At 44.3% G+C, this 20827-nt stretch overlaps 2 protein-coding genes across 7 annotated transcripts; both read left to right on the forward strand.

The window, feature by feature from the left end:
• The first annotated feature begins 1605 nt into the window (after positions 1-1605).
• On the forward strand, positions 1606-11327 carry rgmb (repulsive guidance molecule BMP co-receptor b). Its single transcript, XM_076099680.1, has 3 exons — positions 1606-2097; positions 6045-6616; positions 8340-11327. Exons 1-3 carry the CDS (start codon positions 1980-1982, stop codon positions 9096-9098), a joined length of 1449 nt encoding a protein of 482 aa, XP_075955795.1. The 5' UTR covers positions 1606-1979; the 3' UTR covers positions 9099-11327.
• Positions 11328-13130: 1803 nt separating this feature from the next.
• On the forward strand, positions 13131-20751 carry erap2 (endoplasmic reticulum aminopeptidase 2). 6 transcript variants are annotated; one of them, XM_076099678.1, is made up of 21 exons: positions 13131-13233; positions 14005-14382; positions 14487-14673; positions 14766-14935; positions 15030-15168; positions 15252-15386; positions 15484-15604; positions 15701-15855; positions 15939-16052; positions 16156-16287; positions 16659-16790; positions 17395-17463; positions 17593-17768; positions 17967-18046; positions 18137-18320; positions 18440-18596; positions 18695-18879; positions 19039-19200; positions 19405-19545; positions 19922-20003; positions 20356-20751. In XM_076099678.1, exons 2-21 carry the CDS (start codon positions 14213-14215, stop codon positions 20500-20502), a joined length of 2838 nt encoding a protein of 945 aa, XP_075955793.1. In that variant the 5' UTR covers positions 13131-13233; positions 14005-14212; the 3' UTR covers positions 20503-20751. The 6 variants fall into 6 exon arrangements, with proteins under 6 accessions (XP_075955793.1, XP_075955792.1, XP_075955791.1 ...); XM_076099677.1 differs by having other exon boundaries at positions 15484-15855; XM_076099676.1 differs by having other exon boundaries at positions 17395-17768.
• Positions 20752-20827: the final 76 nt, after the last annotated feature.

The following is a 20827-nucleotide window of genomic DNA, read 5'->3' on the forward strand; positions in this document are numbered from 1 at the left end:
CCACCCTGACACACTTACTCTCCTGACAGAATACAAACTGAGCATTAAAAGGACAAACACACCGTAGATATGCACACTAAAAATGATCTATTCCTGTCTAACTCCATAACCTCATAGTTGAAAAGGGAGTTTGGATCACGTTCAAAATCGTTTGCAATAGAAAATATTAAAATGCGTTTCAACAGCCTCCAGAAAGTGGGTGCGGAGTGATTCATTTATGAGTTGTGGCTGCGTGGAGGGAACAATAGCAATTGCAAAGGTTTAGGCTGTTGTGCAGTGTAGTGTCTTGTCATAATCTCCTCGGGGTGTTGACATTATCTGCTCACCAGTTTTGTTCTTTTCAGTTACAGATTTACGACTGTTACAGTTTGATGTGCCTGTGTCCTTATGTCTGTGTGGACTGCTTTATGTCACAAAGGTGCTCCCTTCACATTGTGTTTCTGTTCTGTTTCTGTTCTCTGTTGTGTGCTTTTCGCCAATAAAGTAAGCAGAGATGCAAGAAATCCAGAGAGGGAAGGTTGGTCCTTCCAACTGCCACATAATTATTTGGAATAAAGTTAAAGGTGCAAGATCCGAGATCAGGAGCATTTCCATTGACTCTCAACTGCTCTCAACATGGTGACGGCCAGCAGGCAGGCAGGTCTCAGCTAACAGCGCTAACAGTGCAAACTAAGGCGAAAGTGCTGACAGAGCTAACAGCGTTGACCTGAAGGGGAACCCGAGTGTGGGTTTTACGCTTGTGCGGAATGGCGTTATCAGCTGTAACCGCTGTAAGAAAGCAATGCAGAGTGGCGGTCGTGAGCTCACATGTGCTAATATGCACTAAAAGCATGCACGGCCGGCCCGGCTATGTCAACAAAGAAAGGAGAAGCTCGAATAACAACACACACAGAGGGAGAGCAACTTCCTTCTCTGCTCTGGTAGACATTACTCCTCTATATCAAAATTGTGGATCAAAAAATCCTAAAGCAGATTAAAATCCTAGCAGTGAGGAAAATTATATATATATGCACACCCGTTTGCTCCTTTCTCAGGTAACTATATGTGTTCCCTTTTGTAGTTCCGATGGATGGACTAGTATTTGTATTATTTGCAAGAGTAGCAAGAAGAAGAAAAAACGTGCACACATTAGGAAGTATGGTAATATCTTAGAAGGTTTGTGTTGATCAGCTTTCTCTCTGCCAAATAAAATACCTTGGCAGCACTACATTACCCATTACAGCATATTATTCTCTTTGGTATACACAGTGATTTAATGGCATCTTACCAACCTTTTACAACTTTTATCTCAGGCCTCTTTATTATTTTGTAGACTGCTCTCTCTCCCTCTCTCTCTCTCTCTCTCTCTCTCTCTCTCTCTCTCTCTCTCTCTCTCTCTCTGTCTCTCTCTCTCTCTCTCTCTCTCCCTCTCTCTCTCCCTCTCTCTTTCTCTCTCTCTCTCTCTCTCCCTCTCTCTCTCGTGGTAGGCGGGTTTTCCGCCAGCAGGGTTTGGTTGATTCTCTATTGATTTGTTGGAGGGGCAGAGGAGGAGGAGGAGAAAGTGAAAGGGGAGGAGTGGAGGAGAAACCCCGGCCTGCATGGTGAGGAAGAGAGAGATGTGATTGTGCGTGTTTGGGACGAGAGAGAGGAGAGCACAGAGTGATCACAATCAAGGCTAAAGTCCGACCGTGGAGCGAGCGCACTTAACAGTCACGTGGGGCCGTGGATTAGTACAGGGCGAAAAGTAAAAGTGTCGTCGGAGTGACTTCTCCTTGTACTTTGTTTTCCTCCTCTCTTTGCCTTTCGACACCCTCCGCCCTGCATTCCGCGGAGCAGCTGTGTTTTAATGCCAGTACGCACCCGAGGTGGAGAAGAAGGAGAGAAGAGTGAGGAAGAAGAAGAGGCAGAAGAAGAAGAAGAAGTAAGAAGGCCTGGACACCACCCGTCCTCGCCCTTTGGAGGTCCGTCCACTCTCCCCTCCTGGCCCTGCATGGACGGGGATGGGGAGAGCCGGATGCTGTTGCCGCGGGGCTGAGCGCCTCGCCTCCCCGTCTCCGGTGCGCCGCTTCCGGCCGCTGCTGCTGCTGATCATCGCTCTCTGCTGCGGTGCTCACATAGGTAACTAACTACACTTCAACACTGCAACAACTAGTGTGTCTCGCCGTCATGATCGCAGTTTATCTGTAATCTTACGCACTTTTCCCATAAAAAAACTGTGCGCTGCACAAACTGTAACATTTACGTTCAGTCTGTTGCATTTGGAAGTGATCAGAGATCAGGCTACTTTATTGGTTATTAGTATGCGTTTGTGATCGTTGCATGGCCGATCCTTTTCGTTGGGCCCAGTGCTGCCTGACAATGGCTCTCTCTCCAGCGGTAGTGCAGCAGTCTGAGCACGGATCGAGTTTCTCCTCCTCTCTCCTGGGCCGTCATTCTCCTGTCTGCCCCTAATGGCTCATGGAGGAGGGGAAGAGAGGCTGAATCTCTCCTAATGTCCACATCTAACAGATTACATCTTTACTCAGAGCAATATTGAAACAAACAGAATCTATCCTCGTGTAAATCTGACCATAAAAAGTTAGGATCAGTGCTGCACCGTGTTGTAAATCTATTGTGGAATTCAGCTTATGTTCAGTTGCATGATGCAAATTGATAAAATGCATCTTAAGAGATAGTATCAAAGTGATTTAAGTTACACAAGGCAGACTAAAATGCCTTTCTGAATAACAATGTGTTGATTTTCTGCTTTGAAATTTGTGGTTGTTTGTCTAATAAGCATAAAGCCACTCAGCCACATGATGGACAGAAGAAGAAAACAAAGAAGTAAACAAAAGAAGAGTGTGTTCACCGAAAGCCTGAAGTAAATAAGGTGTCTGTAAGGATCACTGACACTAATCACTCCGTCTCTGTGGCTATACAGAGGCCACTTACTTATTTACCACATTGTTGGTTGGTTTTAAAGTCATCATCACAGATGTATTTTTCATACAGTGCAAAAAGCAGTACAATGTCCTCTTTCTGGCAAACAGCCTCTTTTTTCTCTGTATTGCTGTGTGTGTGTGCAGGGGTTCGGCTGTTGAGCAGTCACACCTCCAGTAATTAGTTTAACACAGCTCAGGCAGCGGGACAAAACCGCCTCTGCACGCAGCCTGGTGGGAACAGAGAGACCCACTTCATGTTAAAGACCCTCTTGGCACCTACTGCTACACGCGCGTCACCTGGAAAGAATGTATATTATTTAGTCTGTTGTTTTATTTGCTATCACTTGGACATTTCAAAGCATTTATTTCATTGCCGCTCCAGTCATGAGCTCCATGTGTCTGTTCAGACAGCGAGGCAGGAATGGCTGAGTTGTTGAGTATTGTTCGCACTCCCTGAGTGTCTGGTCGAGAGAGAGAACGAGTGCGTGCTGTAGTGAGCTCCTGTAAAGCTTTGTTTCTCAAAAGCGCGGAGGGCTGTTTGTGTGATTTGAGCTCAGTGTATGCGTGGGTGTGTGTGTGTGTGTGTGTGTGAGAGCACACACACAACAAGGTGATCAATAAGCACTTCACAAGCCATTCCCTCTGCTGAGAGATGATCCCAGTGGATCCTTTTCTGATCTCCGGAGATCAGAGAGGCTGCCGGATAGAGAGACAAAGAATCGCTAAACTGAGCTTGAGAGATTCGGCCGGTGGATCTTTTGACCTCTGTCTGGCGGTGGAGAGCCTGCCTCGGGAGACAGAGAGAGGGCTTAGGGCTGAAAACAGAATACAATAGTGCTACAATGTGTCAGAATAGTGCTGATGGAGGGAAATACAGAAATCTGACAGCAGATGAGGCTTGAGAGGAAAGAAGAGACGAGACCTGGGAGAGGGGGATGGAGTGAAAAAGAGGTTAATATTGTGGTAGGACATGGAAGGAGTGGTGTGGGCATTGCTGGCTGTTTTATTGTGTCTATATTAGATACTCGCCCCAGGGGATGAAACAAACCAGGCTCTGGATGTGTTGAACGGCTCTCATGCCTCAGCTCTTCACATGAGGAGTTCTTTATTCTCCTCTTAACAATATTTTCAAGTCAATTCAGTCTTTATCGACTCAACTTATTGCTTATTTATCTGCATAGATTGGATTTTCTTTTAAAAGTACAGCTATGCGTGCTTAAAAAGGATGCGGAGGAGATCACCGGAAGCCTTGAAGAGCAAAAATATGAAAATTATGCTTTGATTGATCTTCCGCATGAAAATCCTCCTTCCTTTTTGCGTGATGCATTCACAGGGAGGCAAAAGTGCAGGGTCATCTGGTGTGAAACTTCAGCAGATGCTTGTCATCAGAGGGGTTTTAACCTTTATATAAGTCAGCGGTTTGAACCCGAGTTCTTCAGTTACAGGGTCGACTCTCTTCTCTGCTACGTCACCCTGCTGGGAAAACGTCAGTGAATGAGAGCTTTTGTGTGTTTTTAGAGCAGCTCATGATTCTGATACCCCTTCGACAGAGAATAAACCCACTCTGATTAGATTGGGAGCGGTATTTAGGTACTGCGGGGCAGATAGGAAGGAAAGAAGGAGGCTGTTGGTGCGCCAGTCAAAGACACAATGTGTCCTCAGTGCTCCGACCGTCTGTACAGTGGTGGTTGGCATGGACGGCAGCCTTTGCTTGTGTGTGTGTGTGTGTCTGTGGGTTGGTGTCAGTATTTAACAGGCAGGAGAGAGATTCTGAAGCGCGGTGTAAGTGGGGGTCCGTACCTGCGCCTTGATTTCTAAAACTCGGAGCACTACTGCCCCCAAATGGTGGCGCCCGACTCCGTCATGCCCCAAAATCAAATAAATCTACAAAGAAGAGCTGGAATGTGCTGTTTGCTTGTGTGTGTTTATGTGTTAGTGGTTGTGAAGTGATGGTGTGACGTCAATGGAATCCGTCGATTTCAGTAAAAACCATGCACTCTCTGGTTTTGCTCGGCCATTAGGAGATCATACCACCATCTGAAGATCACTGACTGTGAGTTAATGGAAGCACAAGCAGCATTCTTTCTAAGACAGCTATTTGTGTGTGTGTGTGTGTGTGTGTGTGTGTGTGTGTGTGTGTGTGTGTGTGTGTGTGTGTGTGTGTGTGTGTGTGTGTGTGTGTGTGTGTGTGTGTGTGTGTGTGTGTGTGTGTGTGTGTGTGTGTGTGTGTGTGTGCGCGCGCGCAGCTGGCCATACACTGCAGAGCCTCTCTCTGGCATAATCTAATAGGAGCACGCTGCGACTGATGCATTAGGTCTGGTCTCTAATCTCTCGCTCGCTCTAACTCCCTCTCCCTCTCTGATGATCTATGATATAAAAGGATGGTTTGACCCATGGTACATTCAGAAATACAGCAACAGATAAAACATCAGGGACAATTTCGAACCAAGAAATGTGTTCCTAATGTGTGTACAGGGACAGAATAATCAGTCTTTTGGATGCATCAGCCTGCTCTGGTGCTCATAGCTGTAAACAACCATTAAAGTCACAGAAAACTAAAAGTTATATCTAATAAAGGTGTAATTGCTTAAGCCACACAAAATCACAAATAACCACATAATTCAGTCAACATATTTCTGACAGTCTCAATAAAATGGAACATTATACGCTTTGGCAGTGTGTTTGTGTACATAGCACACCTTGGACTGTCTTGCTCTCTCTTTACACTGTTTGTGTTATGTGCACCCTGGCTATATAAGAAGTATTATCTCACTTCTTGTGGAAAAAAACCCTTCTTTATCTCTTCTCTCTGGCTGCTCTTTGGTTTATTACACTTCAGGTTTATTGCACTCACAGAGCGGCACTACTGATTCATCAAGACATTGAACCAGCGGACGGCTCTTTTTTCCAATTTTATTAGGTTGGATTGTACCGGGTAGCATTGTGTCTTTAAGTTCAAAGTAACCTTAGTTGTCATCTGAGTGCTCATGAGCTTTGTATCTCTAGTTAAATCCAGCTCTCATAGTAAATACCGACACTATCAGACGTGTGATGATCTTTAAGGCCAATTTAGCTGGTCCCCTATCACTGTTCCTGTGATGATATCACTTTGCTCACAGTATTTCTGCTGACTGTCCTCTCTAGGTCAGTGCCAGGTGGCAACCCCTCAGTGCCGTATCCAGAAGTGCACAACCGACTTCGTCTCCCTGACCTCCCACCTGACGCCAGCCGTGGATGGCTTTCACACAGAGTTTTGTATGGCTTTACGTGCGTACTCGGCCTGCACCCAGAGGACGGCCAAGTCCTGCCGGGGGAATCTGGTCTTCCACTCGGCCGTGCTGGGCATCTCAGACCTCATGAGCCAGAGGAATTGCTCCAGAGATGGGCCCACGTCCTCCACGCACCCCGAGGTCCAACACGAGCCCTGCAACTACCACAGTCGCACCCAGCACGCCCACGCACACTCCCACTCCCACGTGCACGCACACACGCACTCCCATGCTCAAGGCCACGACCACGGCCGTGACCACGGCCACTCTCGGCCCGTCTACCTGTTCTGCGGGCTGTTCGGGGACCCACACCTGAGGACGTTTAAGGACAGCTTCCAGACTTGCAAGGTGGAGGGGGCGTGGCCTCTCATCGATAATGACTATCTGTCGGTACAGGTCACGAATGTTCCCGTGGTAACTGGCTCCAGTGCCACAGCAACCAATAAGGTGAGAAGAGAGAAAATGGGTTTTTGGGTTCTAATCTGCTGTTATTAAGGCTGAAAGAGTTTCTTAAGTGAGAGCAGCTGGTGTAATCTAGTTTATGTGTGTGTGTTCGAGAGAGAAATGTTTCTGTAATGACCTCTAAATTGCTGTTCTGTGCCTCAGAGTAAGACATCTTATCAGTGTGAGGCTAGAAAACACGCTTGCTCTCCCTGCTCTACTTCTCTCTCTCTTTCTGTCTCTGTGTCTCTCGTATCCTCGGGCTCACAGGTGTCAGGCTAACGGCTCGATCTTGTGACTATCTCTTGTGACTGAAGCAGCGTTGGAAACCTAACTTGGTTTATGGCTGCATATAGACTGACCTCTAATAACATGGAATGAGATGTGTGAAAGGACTCACTGTTTACTCATGTGTGTGTCTGCAAGTATTTGTGTGTGTGTGTGTGTCATAAGTGGCACTCATTACATTCCGCTTAAAGGACTATGTGTGCTAAGGACCCTTATCCCTTTATGACAATAAGACACACACGTGCACTCACAAACACACACGCACCACCAAATGGATGGCGAGCCACACAAGGTGATCTTTGTGGCGTTAAAGAAGCAATGCTGATGTTTCCCCCGATGATCTGCCCTCTCTAGCTCAGTCGATAGCTTTAATTATTAAAACACATACACACCCATGCATACACTTAGGCATGTATGCTTTGACAGAAACACACACATTAAGCAAACAGTAGGGTTGCTACACTGTGGAGCTGAAGGTTTGACCTTGTGTCAGAGGTGGGGCAAGTTATTAGTCATGATTATTAGGGACACACACACTCACTCTCTCTCACACACACACACACGCACACATTAACAGCCCTCCAGGCTTAATGGCCTGCCAGGCCTCATTCCTCACGGCTGTCATGTGAACAAAGCAGCCATTCACCGGAACTATGATGCTAGTGCTAACCGTAATGCTCACACCACACCCTGTATCCACCACCGCCTCCACTCACCACTGGAGCCCTGTGTGTGTGTGTGTGTGCGCGTGTGTCAGCATGTTTGCATAGCTGTGTCAAATTACTACTTGTTAAAAAGTAATTTAGTAATTTCTCAAATGTAGTGTGATGGGAGTCAATAACCTGTGTAACGGGTGAATGTCAATATTTGTAAGTGTGTGTGTGTGTGTGTGTGTGTGTGTGATGAAGACCGTTTACCTTATTTCTAGGGCTGCAACCATTTTCTTTCTCAATTAATCTGTTTATTTTCAACAAATTGATTAAATGTTTTGAAAATGTCTCTAACCAAAAGATACTCAATGAAGATATTTATATAAACCATGACTTGGTTTTCAAAGTAGTAGCAGATTAGTTGATTAACTAATCAATTAATTAGGGCTGTAACTTCATTACCGATTAATTTTCAGATAATTTTTTTGATTAATCGATGAAAGTCAGTGAAGTCTGTAAATGCTCAAATAAAGATATTTCATTGTCTATCATATGTAACAAAGACAAGCAGCAAATCGCAGAAAATATTTTCAAGTGATTTTCTATTCAATTAACTAATCGACTAATTGTGGCAGCTCTACAATGATTCGGTTTATTGTTTCAGCTCTACTCATCTCCTTGAAGAAAGTTGTGTTTGTCATCTAATGAATTGACTTTGTAACTGTGAACTGTGCATCAATCAGCATCATTCATTGAACCCACTTTAAACTTGTCCCTAACCCTCTCTGTAGATCACCATCATCTTCAAGCCCTATGAGGGTTGTACAGACCAGAGGGTCTACCAGGCTGTCACAGACAACCTCCCCGCTGCCTTTGACGATGGAACCGTGAGCAGCGGAGACCCCATCCACCTTTCTGCTGGCGCAGAAGGTGCAACTGGGAAGGTCCGGGCTTTGTGGATCTCTGAGCGCAGCCCGGGGCACCACGTGGAGCTGCACGCCGGCTACATTGGTGTAACTGTAATTGTTCGCCAGCTGGGCCGCTACCTGACCCTTGCAGTGCGGATCCCGGAGGAGCTGTCACAGGCCTACGATGCCACCCAGGACCTGCAGCTCTGTCTGAACGGCTGCCCCGGAGGAGAACGCATCGACCAGGCCGGCCATCTTCCCCTGCCGCTCTCCCCTCCTGCGCTCGGCCTGCAGCTTCAGCAGCTGCGTCGGCCCAGCTACTCCTCACAGACACAAGCATCCCCCTACGGTGCCACGCAGGTATTCAGTGTGGAGGGGGCGAAGGAGCGCTGCAGGGAGCAGCTGGATGTGCAGGACATTTACTTCCACTCCTGTGTGTTTGATCTCCTCACCACCGGGGATGCTAACTTCACAGTGGCGGCGTACAGCGCCCAGAAGGACATGGAGAGTCTCCACCCACACAGGGATAGATGGAGGATCTACCCCCGTGGCTCTGCCACCTCCACCTTCCACTCGGATTCTCCACCTATCAAACGGCTGGCTCTGCTCCTTCTGTGTGCTCTGAGTTTGGCCTTGATGTAAGAGCGGGAATGGGAGGCTTGTGTATGTGTGTGTGCACTAGAGAGAGAATTTGGGGAGTTTTGTTGAGCACTGATACTTAGCAGCGCTGTTTCCTCTCTCATTTGGAGAGGAAACAGCAGGCTGGACAGCGAATGGGAACTAGTGTTTTTGGCACCAGAGATACTGGCAACACTAACAGCGTCTTACCTGGCAGAATTAGCCTTCTGGAGAATAACACAGGAGTTGTGATGACGGCTTTCTCAATCTGTCTTCATCTTTAGATAAGACTCAAGCCAACGACACAACCGTACCTGTGAGGGTGAATGGAGTGTGTGGAAATACACTTCAAACTGTAAATAGCTTGTCTTCAGTGCACAGTGTAATGCCGTAGAGTTTTTTTTTTTTGTGCCATTTGATGTGATTTCTCTTTAATACCTCAGACAGAGGATGTTTGTTTTAACAGAAGCACTTTATATAGTTTCTTTTAGTATTTTTTTTTTTTTAACAAATCCACATCAGTGTTTCTTCTTCTCTCACTTACTGTCCTGTACCAAAATCTCCAATGGCTCAAGCTTTGGAGACCATCAATGATTTGATTTTTGAACCTTTCCATGTAAAAGTCTGTGGAACACAAGGAGCTGCCATTTTTGTTCAAATCTTCCAGTAGCTGATTTAACTCGGCGTCTCATTTTTAAGTCAGTCAATGTGAAGTGTTCTCTTTTGAATGTTTTATTGATATTGTCACAGCAAATGCCATCAGTACTATTTAGTTGCTGTATGAATTTGTTCTTTTTCCTCAGTCATGATTTCAAACATGTTCGAGTGTGTGTGTGTGTGTGTGTGTGTGTGTGTGCGTCAGTGTTTTTTTTATTTTTTTATTTTTTTAAACCAGTTGGTGACATACTTGGATGTGTTTTATGTCCTCTGAAAATCATGTCGGAGGGATTCCCACCTTTTTGCCAAAAGGCTGTGACGATGCCGGCTCGTGTATGTTGCTCTCCGTGTTCTTTGTTGTGTTAATTTGAGCCAAAGACAGATAATGTATGGTTTTGTATGTACAAAGGAGATCAAAACTCACCACCAAACCAGCACCCTTCTCCTCCTCACACTCTGCTCTTCTTTTTAAAGTTGCTACTGTAGACTGTTTTACTCCTACTACCAGAATTGATGAGCTGCTCCTTACTGGTTTACTTGTAAGATACTGGAGTGAAGACAAAACACTACAAACCATTGAGAACTTTACCACACCGTCTGTTGAGATGTGTGCTTTAGCAGTGTGTTGTGGGACTACGAGCCTTTTCAACATTGCAGCATTCTGTATAATTATGCCCCATTTGGTTGACCATAATCGGCTTCATCTCAGTTTTTGGCGATGTGATCTCTTACATCATGCGTGAGTGTCAGTTTGGTGAAGAGTGACTGGTCAATGTTGAAATACTTAACTTATTTATGAACGTAGTGTCCTGTAGAGGAAGTTAAGCTCCATATTCTTGCTGTTGGATAATAATAAAAGAAAATGTCAAATGTGATTGTACTGCCACTTAGTGGTGCTCTGTTGCGTCGGTGTGTTACTCAAGGTGCTAAAAAAAATGGAGGAAAAAAAACTGTGCAAGTGTTTTATTTAAAAAAAACAAAGTCAAACCAAAGCTTACTTCATGTTTACTAATGCCACATTAACAGTAATATAAAATACAACATAATAAAAAATGTAAAATTATGTTTATAACTTGAGCCAAATTCCCCCCACTATTTTCTTTAGAGAGGGAATTCAGGATTAAAGATGATTACAAACACACACAGATCTTCTCTCTCACACACACACACACACACACACACACACACACACACACACACACACACACATCATGTGCACTAACCCATCTGTCTGAGGTTAGGTTTCGATCAGATACCAGGCTTGGCCTCACAGACAATCGGTTTTCAACTGCCACAGTCGGCAACACCTGGGATGTCAATGAGAAAAGGGCGCGACAAAAGATTTGAAGCATGTGAGAACTGCTACTCCTGTGATCCTGACAGTGGATCATTTCCCATTTAGTCCTTGAGATTCCAATCCAAAAAAAACATAATCACAACTCCAACCGTATGGGAGGACTATGCTCTTCTTTCAATGTGGAAATCCTCGCTGTGCAGACCAAAGACAAGAAAGAGTTCCCCTCTCTGGGTAAGTTTTCAGAAGCCCTCGATTTCCAACCATCTGAAATGTCATGTACATTGTTCAGATCAATTACATATTCTAAACACATTTCCACACTAGACAACACAGTGAAGGTGAGTAAAGATCTGGTTATTTTCTCACTGATGGCGCTTTTATCCAAATAAGGCACACAGACTCATATGCTTACCACTTAATGACAGCGTAAGTGGTCATCAAAGTGTTGAAGACGAGGACCTTCATGAGAAGCAGCCTCATAACCAGGACAACCACTGTGTTTGTCCACACACCAACACCTGGAGATCAAACCGCACAAACCCCACCAACATCAGGAACGACATCTTTATGAATCAGGATTTTCTAAATTGTTTGCAAACAGTGAAAATGTACCTTCTGTCTTTTCATATTCATAGTAGATCTTGTCTTCATGGTCTGAAATTATAAAAATTGTACAATAAAAAGTTTATTCGGGAGGAGAGATGTCAGGAAACAAATTCACGATCAGCTGTAGTTCTACCTGACGAGGTGGTGTGGTGTCTCCTGGTGACTTTTGGGCGTTTCCTGTGAGTCACAGAGCAACTGTAGGACGGCCAGTTCCCGGTCGCCACCGTGATGATCGCCACAGCGCTGTTGCCGCGATGCTTCCTGTCCAAAGCGATGCTGTGTGGCGAGCTGGACATGTGGCCTTCTGATGGTGACCTCCAGCTTACCTCGAGGTGCCCTCTCCGGAAGTCACTCACCATACAGACCAGCAGGGTCCAGCCCAGTCTCTCCCCCGACAGGTGCACAGGTGGGGCCAAAGATGCCAGCACATCACCCTCTACCCCTCCTAAAAGATGATGGAGGACAACATGAGAGGATATTTGGGTGCAGACTTGGTCTAACAGAAGGTTTCAAAACAATAATGCAATGACTCACATAAAATGTATAAAGTAGTTGTCTGTTAGCTTATAAGAAAAATGGACATCAAAATAACACTATGTTACTGGTGTGTAACAGTTTATAAAGAAAATCTTCATGCATTAACATTAATGCCAATAACATCTATATGATAATCGCTCAGTCCTTATTGTGATTAAGTCTCAATACTAAATTGAGTCCTATGCTAATCTTGGCTGCCACCATCGATGATATAAAAACCTAAAGATAGAGGGTGTTTAATGTGTGATGTTGAGCTGTATAAATAATACTGACTTGACTTCCAACTGCCTCTGATTAAACTCAAACACAGTGGTCATGCTTTAAAAAAAAATTAAAGTTCTCTGAGAAGTCAATATTTTGGATATTTATGATTTTCACCAAACAGTGATATTAATATTCACCATAATCATGTATTATAAATGGAAAGCTCTTACCTGTCCATAAATAGATGATAGGAAGGTAAAATAGACCCCTGTGTGGTTCAGCCATGTCTGTTAGTTATAGTAGCTCCACTGTCTGTCTGTGCACTTTGTGAGTGTGTGAAATGAGGGCATGCCGTTTGGCTTTGCCAGGAGCATTGCATTATGGGGGATTGACATGTCACATTGTTGTGACCTTAAATACTAACAACGAACCCCCCCCCCCCCCCCACACACACACACACACACACACGCACCCAAACACACGCACACACTGGGAGAGAAAGAGAGGGAGACATTGTGAGCTCTTACACAGTGTGGGCTTTATCTGCATTCATAAAGAGGACAGTTAAACTGAGAACAGGACAGTGACGCGGACAGTAAAGACAGTTTAGAACAATTAGAGACACACCTGCTTATGGCTGTTAGCTCCCTGAGGTAAGAAAACCGATCATATCAACGCACCCAGAACATCAGATAACACTCCTGTGGGGTACACCTGCACACACGCACACACACGCACACACGCGCGCACACACACGCACATGGTAATTTGTCAGCAGTGGGCGGGAGCTCAGCCTTTAAGAGAAAGTGAAACTCAACAACAGGAACACGAGGAAATGACAAAGCTAATATGAACGAGGTAAAACGTTTTGGCAATTGCTCGTTTATTTGCGTTAAAACACGATTGCTAAAGAAGGTGAGCATTATGTTAATTGTAACTTCATAACAATCTTCCACAATTAGTTTCTGCTATTTCATTTCTGTGGTCATAACGATGTCATAACGATACACAGCGCGACTCCTGCCCGTGCAGCCTGCTTTGAACTGTCGTTAATGCTGCTGCAGCTGTTGTCACCTCACAGTTATAGCTGTGTCCTCACCTTCTTTTGTCCGCATGGAAAAACATGCGCTTCGTTTGTCACATGTTTGAGTCTCCTTCAGGCCGAGTTGTGTCGTGTTTAGGCCGTAAAACGTACTCACAGCTCGGTGTGCCCGAATTAACCGACTGCTCGACAGAATTCATGTGTCATGCTTGCGAGGTCCAAAACGGTCCCCTTGTGGAACATTAACACCTTTAACTAGTGGGTAGAAACAGGGTTGCTACATTGCAAGCTATATGAGAAATGTGTGGCAGGTTAATTATTGAGGGTATGTATGAATATATGAATGCATAACATATTAATAGTGGTAGTAAAGGTTTGTCCAAGTTTTACAGCAAAGATAGTAACCTTTGAAACTATAACAACAACCGTAAATCTGGCTGGAGGAGGCAGTAAGACATTAGTGGTGAGATGCAGTAAATGTTAACATTTTTGATTGGACTCGAGAATAAACAGGAACTACAGTGGTATAAAAGTTCCATTGAGAGACGTATGTGGTGTGTTCTTAATCCTGCTCTAATGTCTTTCAGGTTTAAGAGACGTCATTGATTCATCCATATTCTGACAGTGTGACATCTGGACAAATCATCCCGGCTAGGAATTCAACACTCGCATCAGGTGCTCCTTCATCACTCCTCATGTGTGGGATGTGACCAGGTTCATATAACTGTCAGCCTGTCACACGGTTGGCTTATTTATTTATTTTTAAATCAGCGGTTAAAGGACATTTCCTCCACAATGGTCTTGGTGAGGCTTTTAGTGCTGTCTCTATTTCACATGTCTCTGGGTGGGTCGCAGCCCACCCAGAGTTCACAACAGGCGTCCAGCCCTCCTCACCCCGCAGGACAGCAATCTCCTTTGGGTACTAGTAATCTGTCCTTCCCTTGGAGCCGTCTTCGCCTGCCAAGGTACGCTTGCTTCCTAACGGCCGCATCCAAGAAATTTACAAGAAAATTGCCGGAGCTCTATCTTTTTATTCATCCATTATAATTCAATTGTTTCTTTGTCTCAGGTACATCATTCCTCTTCACTACCACCTCCTCCTGCACCCCAACCTCACGACTCTCAGTTTCACTGGCTCAGTGCAGATCCAGATTGATGTCCAGAACAACACAAACTGGGTTGTATTGCACAGCAAGGGTCTGCAGATCTCCAAGGCCGCCATAGTGGACCAGAACTTCGCTCACTTGTCTGATCAGGTAGTTGTAAATGCAGTGCAGTTATCATTAGACCTTATTTGTCATTGTTACCTTCAATGGACCCAACCCCTCTCCGTCTCCTCTTGTTCTAGGTTCTTCCAGTTCTTCATAACCCTTCCCATGAGCAGATTGGCATTTTCTCTCCCAGGGTGCTCAGCAGCGGGCAAAAGTACTTTCTGTATCTTGAGTTTGGGGCAGAATTGTCAGAAGGCTTCTATGGCTTCTATAAGAGCACCTACAGAACCAGCACAGGAGAGACCAGGTAAGACCAGATTGTAATAGATCTTACACATACAGAGAGGTTCCAACTTCAGTTCCAGAGTCCATTGTCTTTACGCCTCTTTGTGTCTTTTCAGAACATTAGCTTCAACTCACTTTGAGCCCACGAGTGCTCGGATGGCATTCCCTTGTTTCGATGAGCCGAGCTTCAAAGCTAACTTCTCCATTCGGATCAGGAGGAGTCCAGAGTACATTTCTCTGTCCAACATGCCTGTAGTGAGTGCTGCATAGATGCTAGCCTTCACACATGTTCAAATGTGTGCGCGACATGGCTACAGTGATCTGTTTGTGTATTTCAGGTCGAGACGTTTGAAGTAAACGCTGGCGTGCTTGAGGACCAGTTTGATGCGAGTGTAAAGATGAGCACTTACCTCGTAGCTTTTGTCATCTGTGACTTCAAATATGTCACTGCAACAACATCTTCTGGGGTGCAGGTGTGGTCTCACTGACAATATTTGAATTTCCTTCTTTCTTGCCAACAACATTTCTTTCTCATGGACACTTTTTTTTAATGAACTTTTGTGTCTGTAGGTGTCCATCTATGCCTCCCCTGAGAAGTGGCCACAAACCCACTATGCCCTGGAGGTTGCTGTCAAAATGCTAGACTTCTACGAGGAATATTTCAACATCCACTATCCTCTACCCAAACAAGGTACCCTTTGTTTAGTTTTCCTGTTACTACTTTGTCAGATCCCCCTCTTTCCCCCTTTCACGTTCTCTCCACTGACCTGTGTTTTCCCGCTCTCAGATCTGATAGCCATCCCAGACTTCGAGTCTGGTGCGATGGAGAACTGGGGTCTGACCACCTACAGGGAGACCAGCCTGCTCTTTGATCCCCTCACGTCCTCCATTTCGGATAAACTCTGGGTCACCATGGTGATCGGACATGAGCTCGCCCATCAGGTGAGAGCGTGACACTGTGTCTGCACCCTACTGACATACTGTTCGGCTTTAGATGCTCATAATCTTAATGGTCTTGCCTGCAGTGGTTTGGTAACTTGGTGACCATGGAGTGGTGGAACGATATCTGGCTGAATGAAGGATTTGCCAGATACATGGAGTACATCTCAGTGGAGGCCACCTACCCTGACCTCAAAGTGGTATGTGCTTGGTTTAATGTGAGAATCGACTTAAATGATTAATTGCGGTAGATTAATACTAAGTGTAGTAAACCACAACCCTGTTCTGTGCACAATCTTGCAGGAGGAATATCTTCTGCAGACCTGTTTTTCAGCAGTTGGTCATGATTCGTTGAACTCTTCTCGGCCAATATCCAGCCCAGCAGAGAACCCGACTCAGATCAAGCAGATGTTTGACACAGTCTCCTATGATAAAGTATGCTTTCAGTCTCACACATGTGTTGTGCCTGCAGTCACAAAGAGGGTCGCTCAACTATTCATTATGCGTATCCTATTTGTGGAAATACAGGTCTACAAAACCAGGGATAACAAAACAAACATAGTACATTTAAAACCCCGCTGATATTTATGTTACTCACTTCTGATTGGCCTGGTTTGAAGTAGTTGAAACAACTGCCATTAAGCTTTTGACCGCATAACAATTGATCTCTATTTTAATATTGTAATGGAAAATCTCATCTTTTTTTCACATTTATGACTCACAACATTCAAATTGCTTTGAAGCCAACCTACAGCATAACCTGTCGGGGCTTTGATTAAATACAGCTTTTCTCTCTCTCCCACCAGGGAGCATGTGTCCTCCACATGCTGCGACACTTTCTGACAGACGATGTGTTCCAGCGGGGGATAGTACGATACCTCCGCAAATACAGCTACAGAAATGCACACAACCAGGATCTGTGGGACAGCCTCGCCAATGTACTAACACAAATTACATTAATTGTCCAATTCACGATTGTTAATCAATCAGTCAGTTCATAAATATTTGATTGTGTTTAGTTCATATATTAGAAGTTCGGTATATTTAACATGTCTGCTAAACATTTTACAATGGATGCTGTAGTGTTTTGGTTATTTTTATTTACCCTGCGTCCAGACAGACAATCTTCCCATTCATTTCTTTATGGAGCATAAATCAGTTTGCTGAGACTAGAAAGTTACATAAAGTAGGTAATTGATCAAAATTAACATAATGTCTGTTTTTATTGCCATCAATATTGTGTAATATTTGCCCAATAATGCAATTGTGAGTGATTCTAAAAGAATAAACCTCCGTGCCATGCATCGATAACAAAACATTTGACAAAAATTGAAAGCAGACGTGGTGTCCACTGTGGTGCATTACCAATCTCAAGCAAGTTAAAAGTCTCCCAAAGTGAATTGTACTGTATTATACAGAAGGGAATTGAAGTGAGTTTTAGTACTGCCTTGATAGATCACATTTAAATTGTAAAGCATTGTAATGTACTATGGAAAGCAGTAAGGTAAATGCGATTTGCAAAAATCTTTTGTTGTTCTCCAGACATGCTCCGAGGAGGACTTCATGTCAGGAAAACACTGTTACAGCAGCAGCCAGGCCTCCAAGAATGCAGTGAGTAAACATATAAACATCCACTCACGGACATCTCTTCATCGGTGTCCTCTTATACATTTTACACAGTGTAAACAATTATTTTCTGGCCTTGTGACGTGTTGTGGCTGCATGTATTGTCTCCCACAGTACCTTTTTGCAGGAGAGCACATGGACCTGACAGCCATGATGAACACTTGGATTCTGCAGAAAGGTATTCCTCTGGTAACTGTAACTAGGAAAGGGCCCCATCTGCTGCTGAGACAGGACCGGTTCCTGAGGACAGTGCTGCCTTCTGACCGTCTCTGGTCAACTTTGCAACAGGGGTGAGCATGCACATGCACATGCACATGCACTTGTACAGTTTTGTTTACTACTTAGTTTACTCTTGTAGCAAAACTGCACGTTGCACCTCTACTCTGTGTTTTTGTTTTTGCAGCTACACGCCCATTATTACCTTTAATCTAAAGTAACTCTCAGGTTTGAAAGAGTATTTAAATAATACTCTTGTTTTTCATGTATAGTTTCCTTTGGCACATCCCCCTGACATACAAGACAGATGCTTCCAGCACCATCCACAGACACCTGATGACAACACCCACAGGTAACAGGGAAGAGAGAATATGTTAAATACGTTTAATGCACATTTCATGCTTTTTCATTGCGTTGTTTTTGCTATTTATGTCTCATTTAGACAGTATTCATATAGGAGAGGAAGTCAGCTGGGTGAAAGTAAACACTGACATGACAGGCTATTATGTGGTTCATTATGAGGATGGTGGTTGGGACGAGATGACAAAACTACTGAGGGAAAACCACACTGCTCTCAGCTACAAAGACAGGACTCACTTGATACACAACGCCTTTCAATTGGTCACGTAAGCCTCTATGTGTGTGTGTTTGTGTGAGACAACAAAACAGACAGTGACATAAACAATACAGCTTTAATCATCCCACCTGAAACAACACCTATAAATATTCTTGTTTGTCTCTAAAGGGCAGGTCATCTGTCGCTCGATAAAGGCTTAGACCTGATTGGTTACCTGCAATTGGAGACGCACACGGTGCCTCTCCTTGAAGGAATAGGCTATCTGGAGACCTTTTACCGGATGACTGAGAAAAGGAATGAGTTCGATGTAATAAGCAACCTGGGGGTAAGAAGATGAGGGTACAAATTAAGTATGATGTTTCTGAAAATGTCGGTACGCAGTGCAGTTTAATTTCCTGTGAAATGCCGTTTCTCCGCGTGCAGATGTACATCCTGCGATTCTTCCGTGCGGTCATTGACCGGCAGACGTGGAGCGACAGGGGCTCTGTGTCCGAGCGACGGCTGAGATCAGAGGTCCTGTCACTGGCTTGCCACCTGAAGGACCCTCCCTGTCTGGAGCGAGCACGTGAGAGCTTCAAAGACTGGCTTCAGTCCAACGGTACACTCAAGTATGTCTGTCTAAATTATAATTCTGCACGCATCATTATCAGTCAACAACCTCTGATATCATTCACATACACAGCAGCTATTCCCTGTGCTAGCCCAGACCGTATAATTTGGTGTTTCATCATATCTCTAATGTGCATCTCTGCTTGTGTTTACCCCAGCTTGCCAACTGACGTGGCAGTCACAGTGTTTTCAGTTGGAGCTCAGGATGACCACGGCTGGGTTTCACTCTTACACACATACAACATGTCTCTCTCTGAGGCGCAAAAAAGCAAAATCCTGTTTGCCTTGACCTGCAGCAGAGACACAAACAAACTCCACAGGTACATCTTCTCCCCAATACATTTTAACATGGTAAATGCTGCCACCGTGTGGCAAACATGGGGTGCCACAGCCAACAGATATCCAATATTTATCCAGTGTCTCGTTACAGATATGCTAGACATCTTTCAGTGGGGGCTCCTCAAGTGATGGCAGATAATGGGGCGTTACTAGAGCAGGTTATATTGTGTGTTATTGTGTTCCAGACTGCTGGAGTTGGGTCTTGAGGGGAAGGTGATTCGATCCCAGGACCTGTCCTCTGTCATCCTGATGGTGGCCAGGAACCCGCGGGGATATCGCCTCGCCTGGAACTTTGTCAAAAAGAACTGGGACACGCTGGTTCAAAAGTTAGTGCAACATAATGGAGACCATCATGAACGACAATATCAGTCAAAACATGTGATGCTATAAAAATGCACTTTTGCTTACCTTTTTAAAACATATTAATGTCTTACCCAGTATATATACTTAAAAGTGTGTTTTACTCATCAAGCTGGTGTTTTTAGTTGGAAGCAAAAACTTTGTGTAAACCAGTAAGACCTGCCGTTTTAGTGGCTTCAATAACAAATGGAACAGGTTTTGGAATTTATAAGGACCTTATTATACCACCAGCAACACATTGGGTAGCTATAATAAAAAACAAGCCCTGAATAACAATGTGTGCATATGGAGGAAGAGATATTAACCTGTGAGTGTCCTCTCTGTCGTCTTTCTGCTCCGCAGGTTCCAGCTGGGCTCATTTTGTATTAGAAACATCCTCATAGGCACCACAGGCCAGTTTTCATCTCCAGAGGAGCTCACTGAAGTAAATGCCCTCTTATATCTTGGATTCATCTATATTCTACAAGGCAATTTAGAGATTACCAATATTTCAACATTGATATTATCATTATTGGTATTAGTTGGCATTGGCGATATCAGCGATATTAGTGATAATGATGGTAATAACAGAGGCACTCTCAAATATGATTTCCAATTGTAAAATAGTGTGATTCTGACCTAAAGAGAAATATCTATAAAACCTTCAGCATGAATACATGTGTGCTAAATTTCTTGCAAGCATAACTGAGAGAGGAATTTAACTTTTTTTGGGTCTAAATCTGAGTTGTGTGCTTGTTTGTGTTTTTGTAAATGTAGGCTATGTGTTTGATCCCCAGGTGCAGCATTTCTTTGAGTCCATCAAAGAGCAGGCGTCTCAGCTGAGAGCTGCTCAGGTGGCCCTGGACAACGTGCAGAAAAATGTTCGCTGGTTTCAGAGGAACCTCGAGACTCTGAGAAACTGGTTGAACAAACAATTGCAGTGAAAGACAGCAGAAAGACAGGTGGCGGTTAACAGACGCCACAGCTGGGATATTTCAAAGTTTCTTTGAATTTTGTACGTGTTTTTATTGGCTTATTGTAATATGTTTGATATCACCGAAGAGCTGACAGTTTTGTATATAATTACTGTTTTGTAAATTAGCAGGGGATTTATTTGTTAGACCCAGACTGAGAGAGAGATTACATGCTCGGTAGTCTTTTTACCAGATAGACAATAAAAGTGTTGTACCTCCTGCCACCTTTGTGTGTGTTGCTGAAACATATCATTGTGCTGAATACAACCAGTGTGTGTTTGTTTGTGTATCTACT

This window comes from Anarhichas minor, unplaced genomic scaffold, assembly GCF_050575085.1.
Source record: "Anarhichas minor isolate MPS153535 unplaced genomic scaffold, ASM5057508v1 ptg000025l, whole genome shotgun sequence".
In the NCBI taxonomy this organism is placed as follows: domain Eukaryota; kingdom Metazoa; phylum Chordata; class Actinopteri; order Perciformes; family Anarhichadidae; genus Anarhichas; species Anarhichas minor.

Coding starts and splice junctions, on each gene's coding strand:
- rgmb (XM_076099680.1), top strand. CDS start 1,980: ATGGGGAGAGCCGGATGCTGTTGCCGCGGGGCTGAGCGCCTCGCCTCC. Junction 2,098..6,044: donor CTGCTGCGGTGCTCACATAG/GTAACTAACTAC, acceptor TGTCCTCTCTAG/GTCAGTGCCAGGTGGCAACC. Junction 6,617..8,339: donor GTGCCACAGCAACCAATAAG/GTGAGAAGAGAG, acceptor CCCTCTCTGTAG/ATCACCATCATCTTCAAGCC.
- erap2 (XM_076099674.1), top strand. CDS start 14,213: ATGGTCTTGGTGAGGCTTTTAGTGCTGTCTCTATTTCACATGTCTCTG. Junction 16,791..17,394: donor TGTGGGACAGCCTCGCCAAT/GTACTAACACAA, acceptor GTTGTTCTCCAG/ACATGCTCCGAGGAGGACTT. Junction 17,769..17,966: donor TGGTCAACTTTGCAACAGGG/GTGAGCATGCAC, acceptor TTTCATGTATAG/TTTCCTTTGGCACATCCCCC.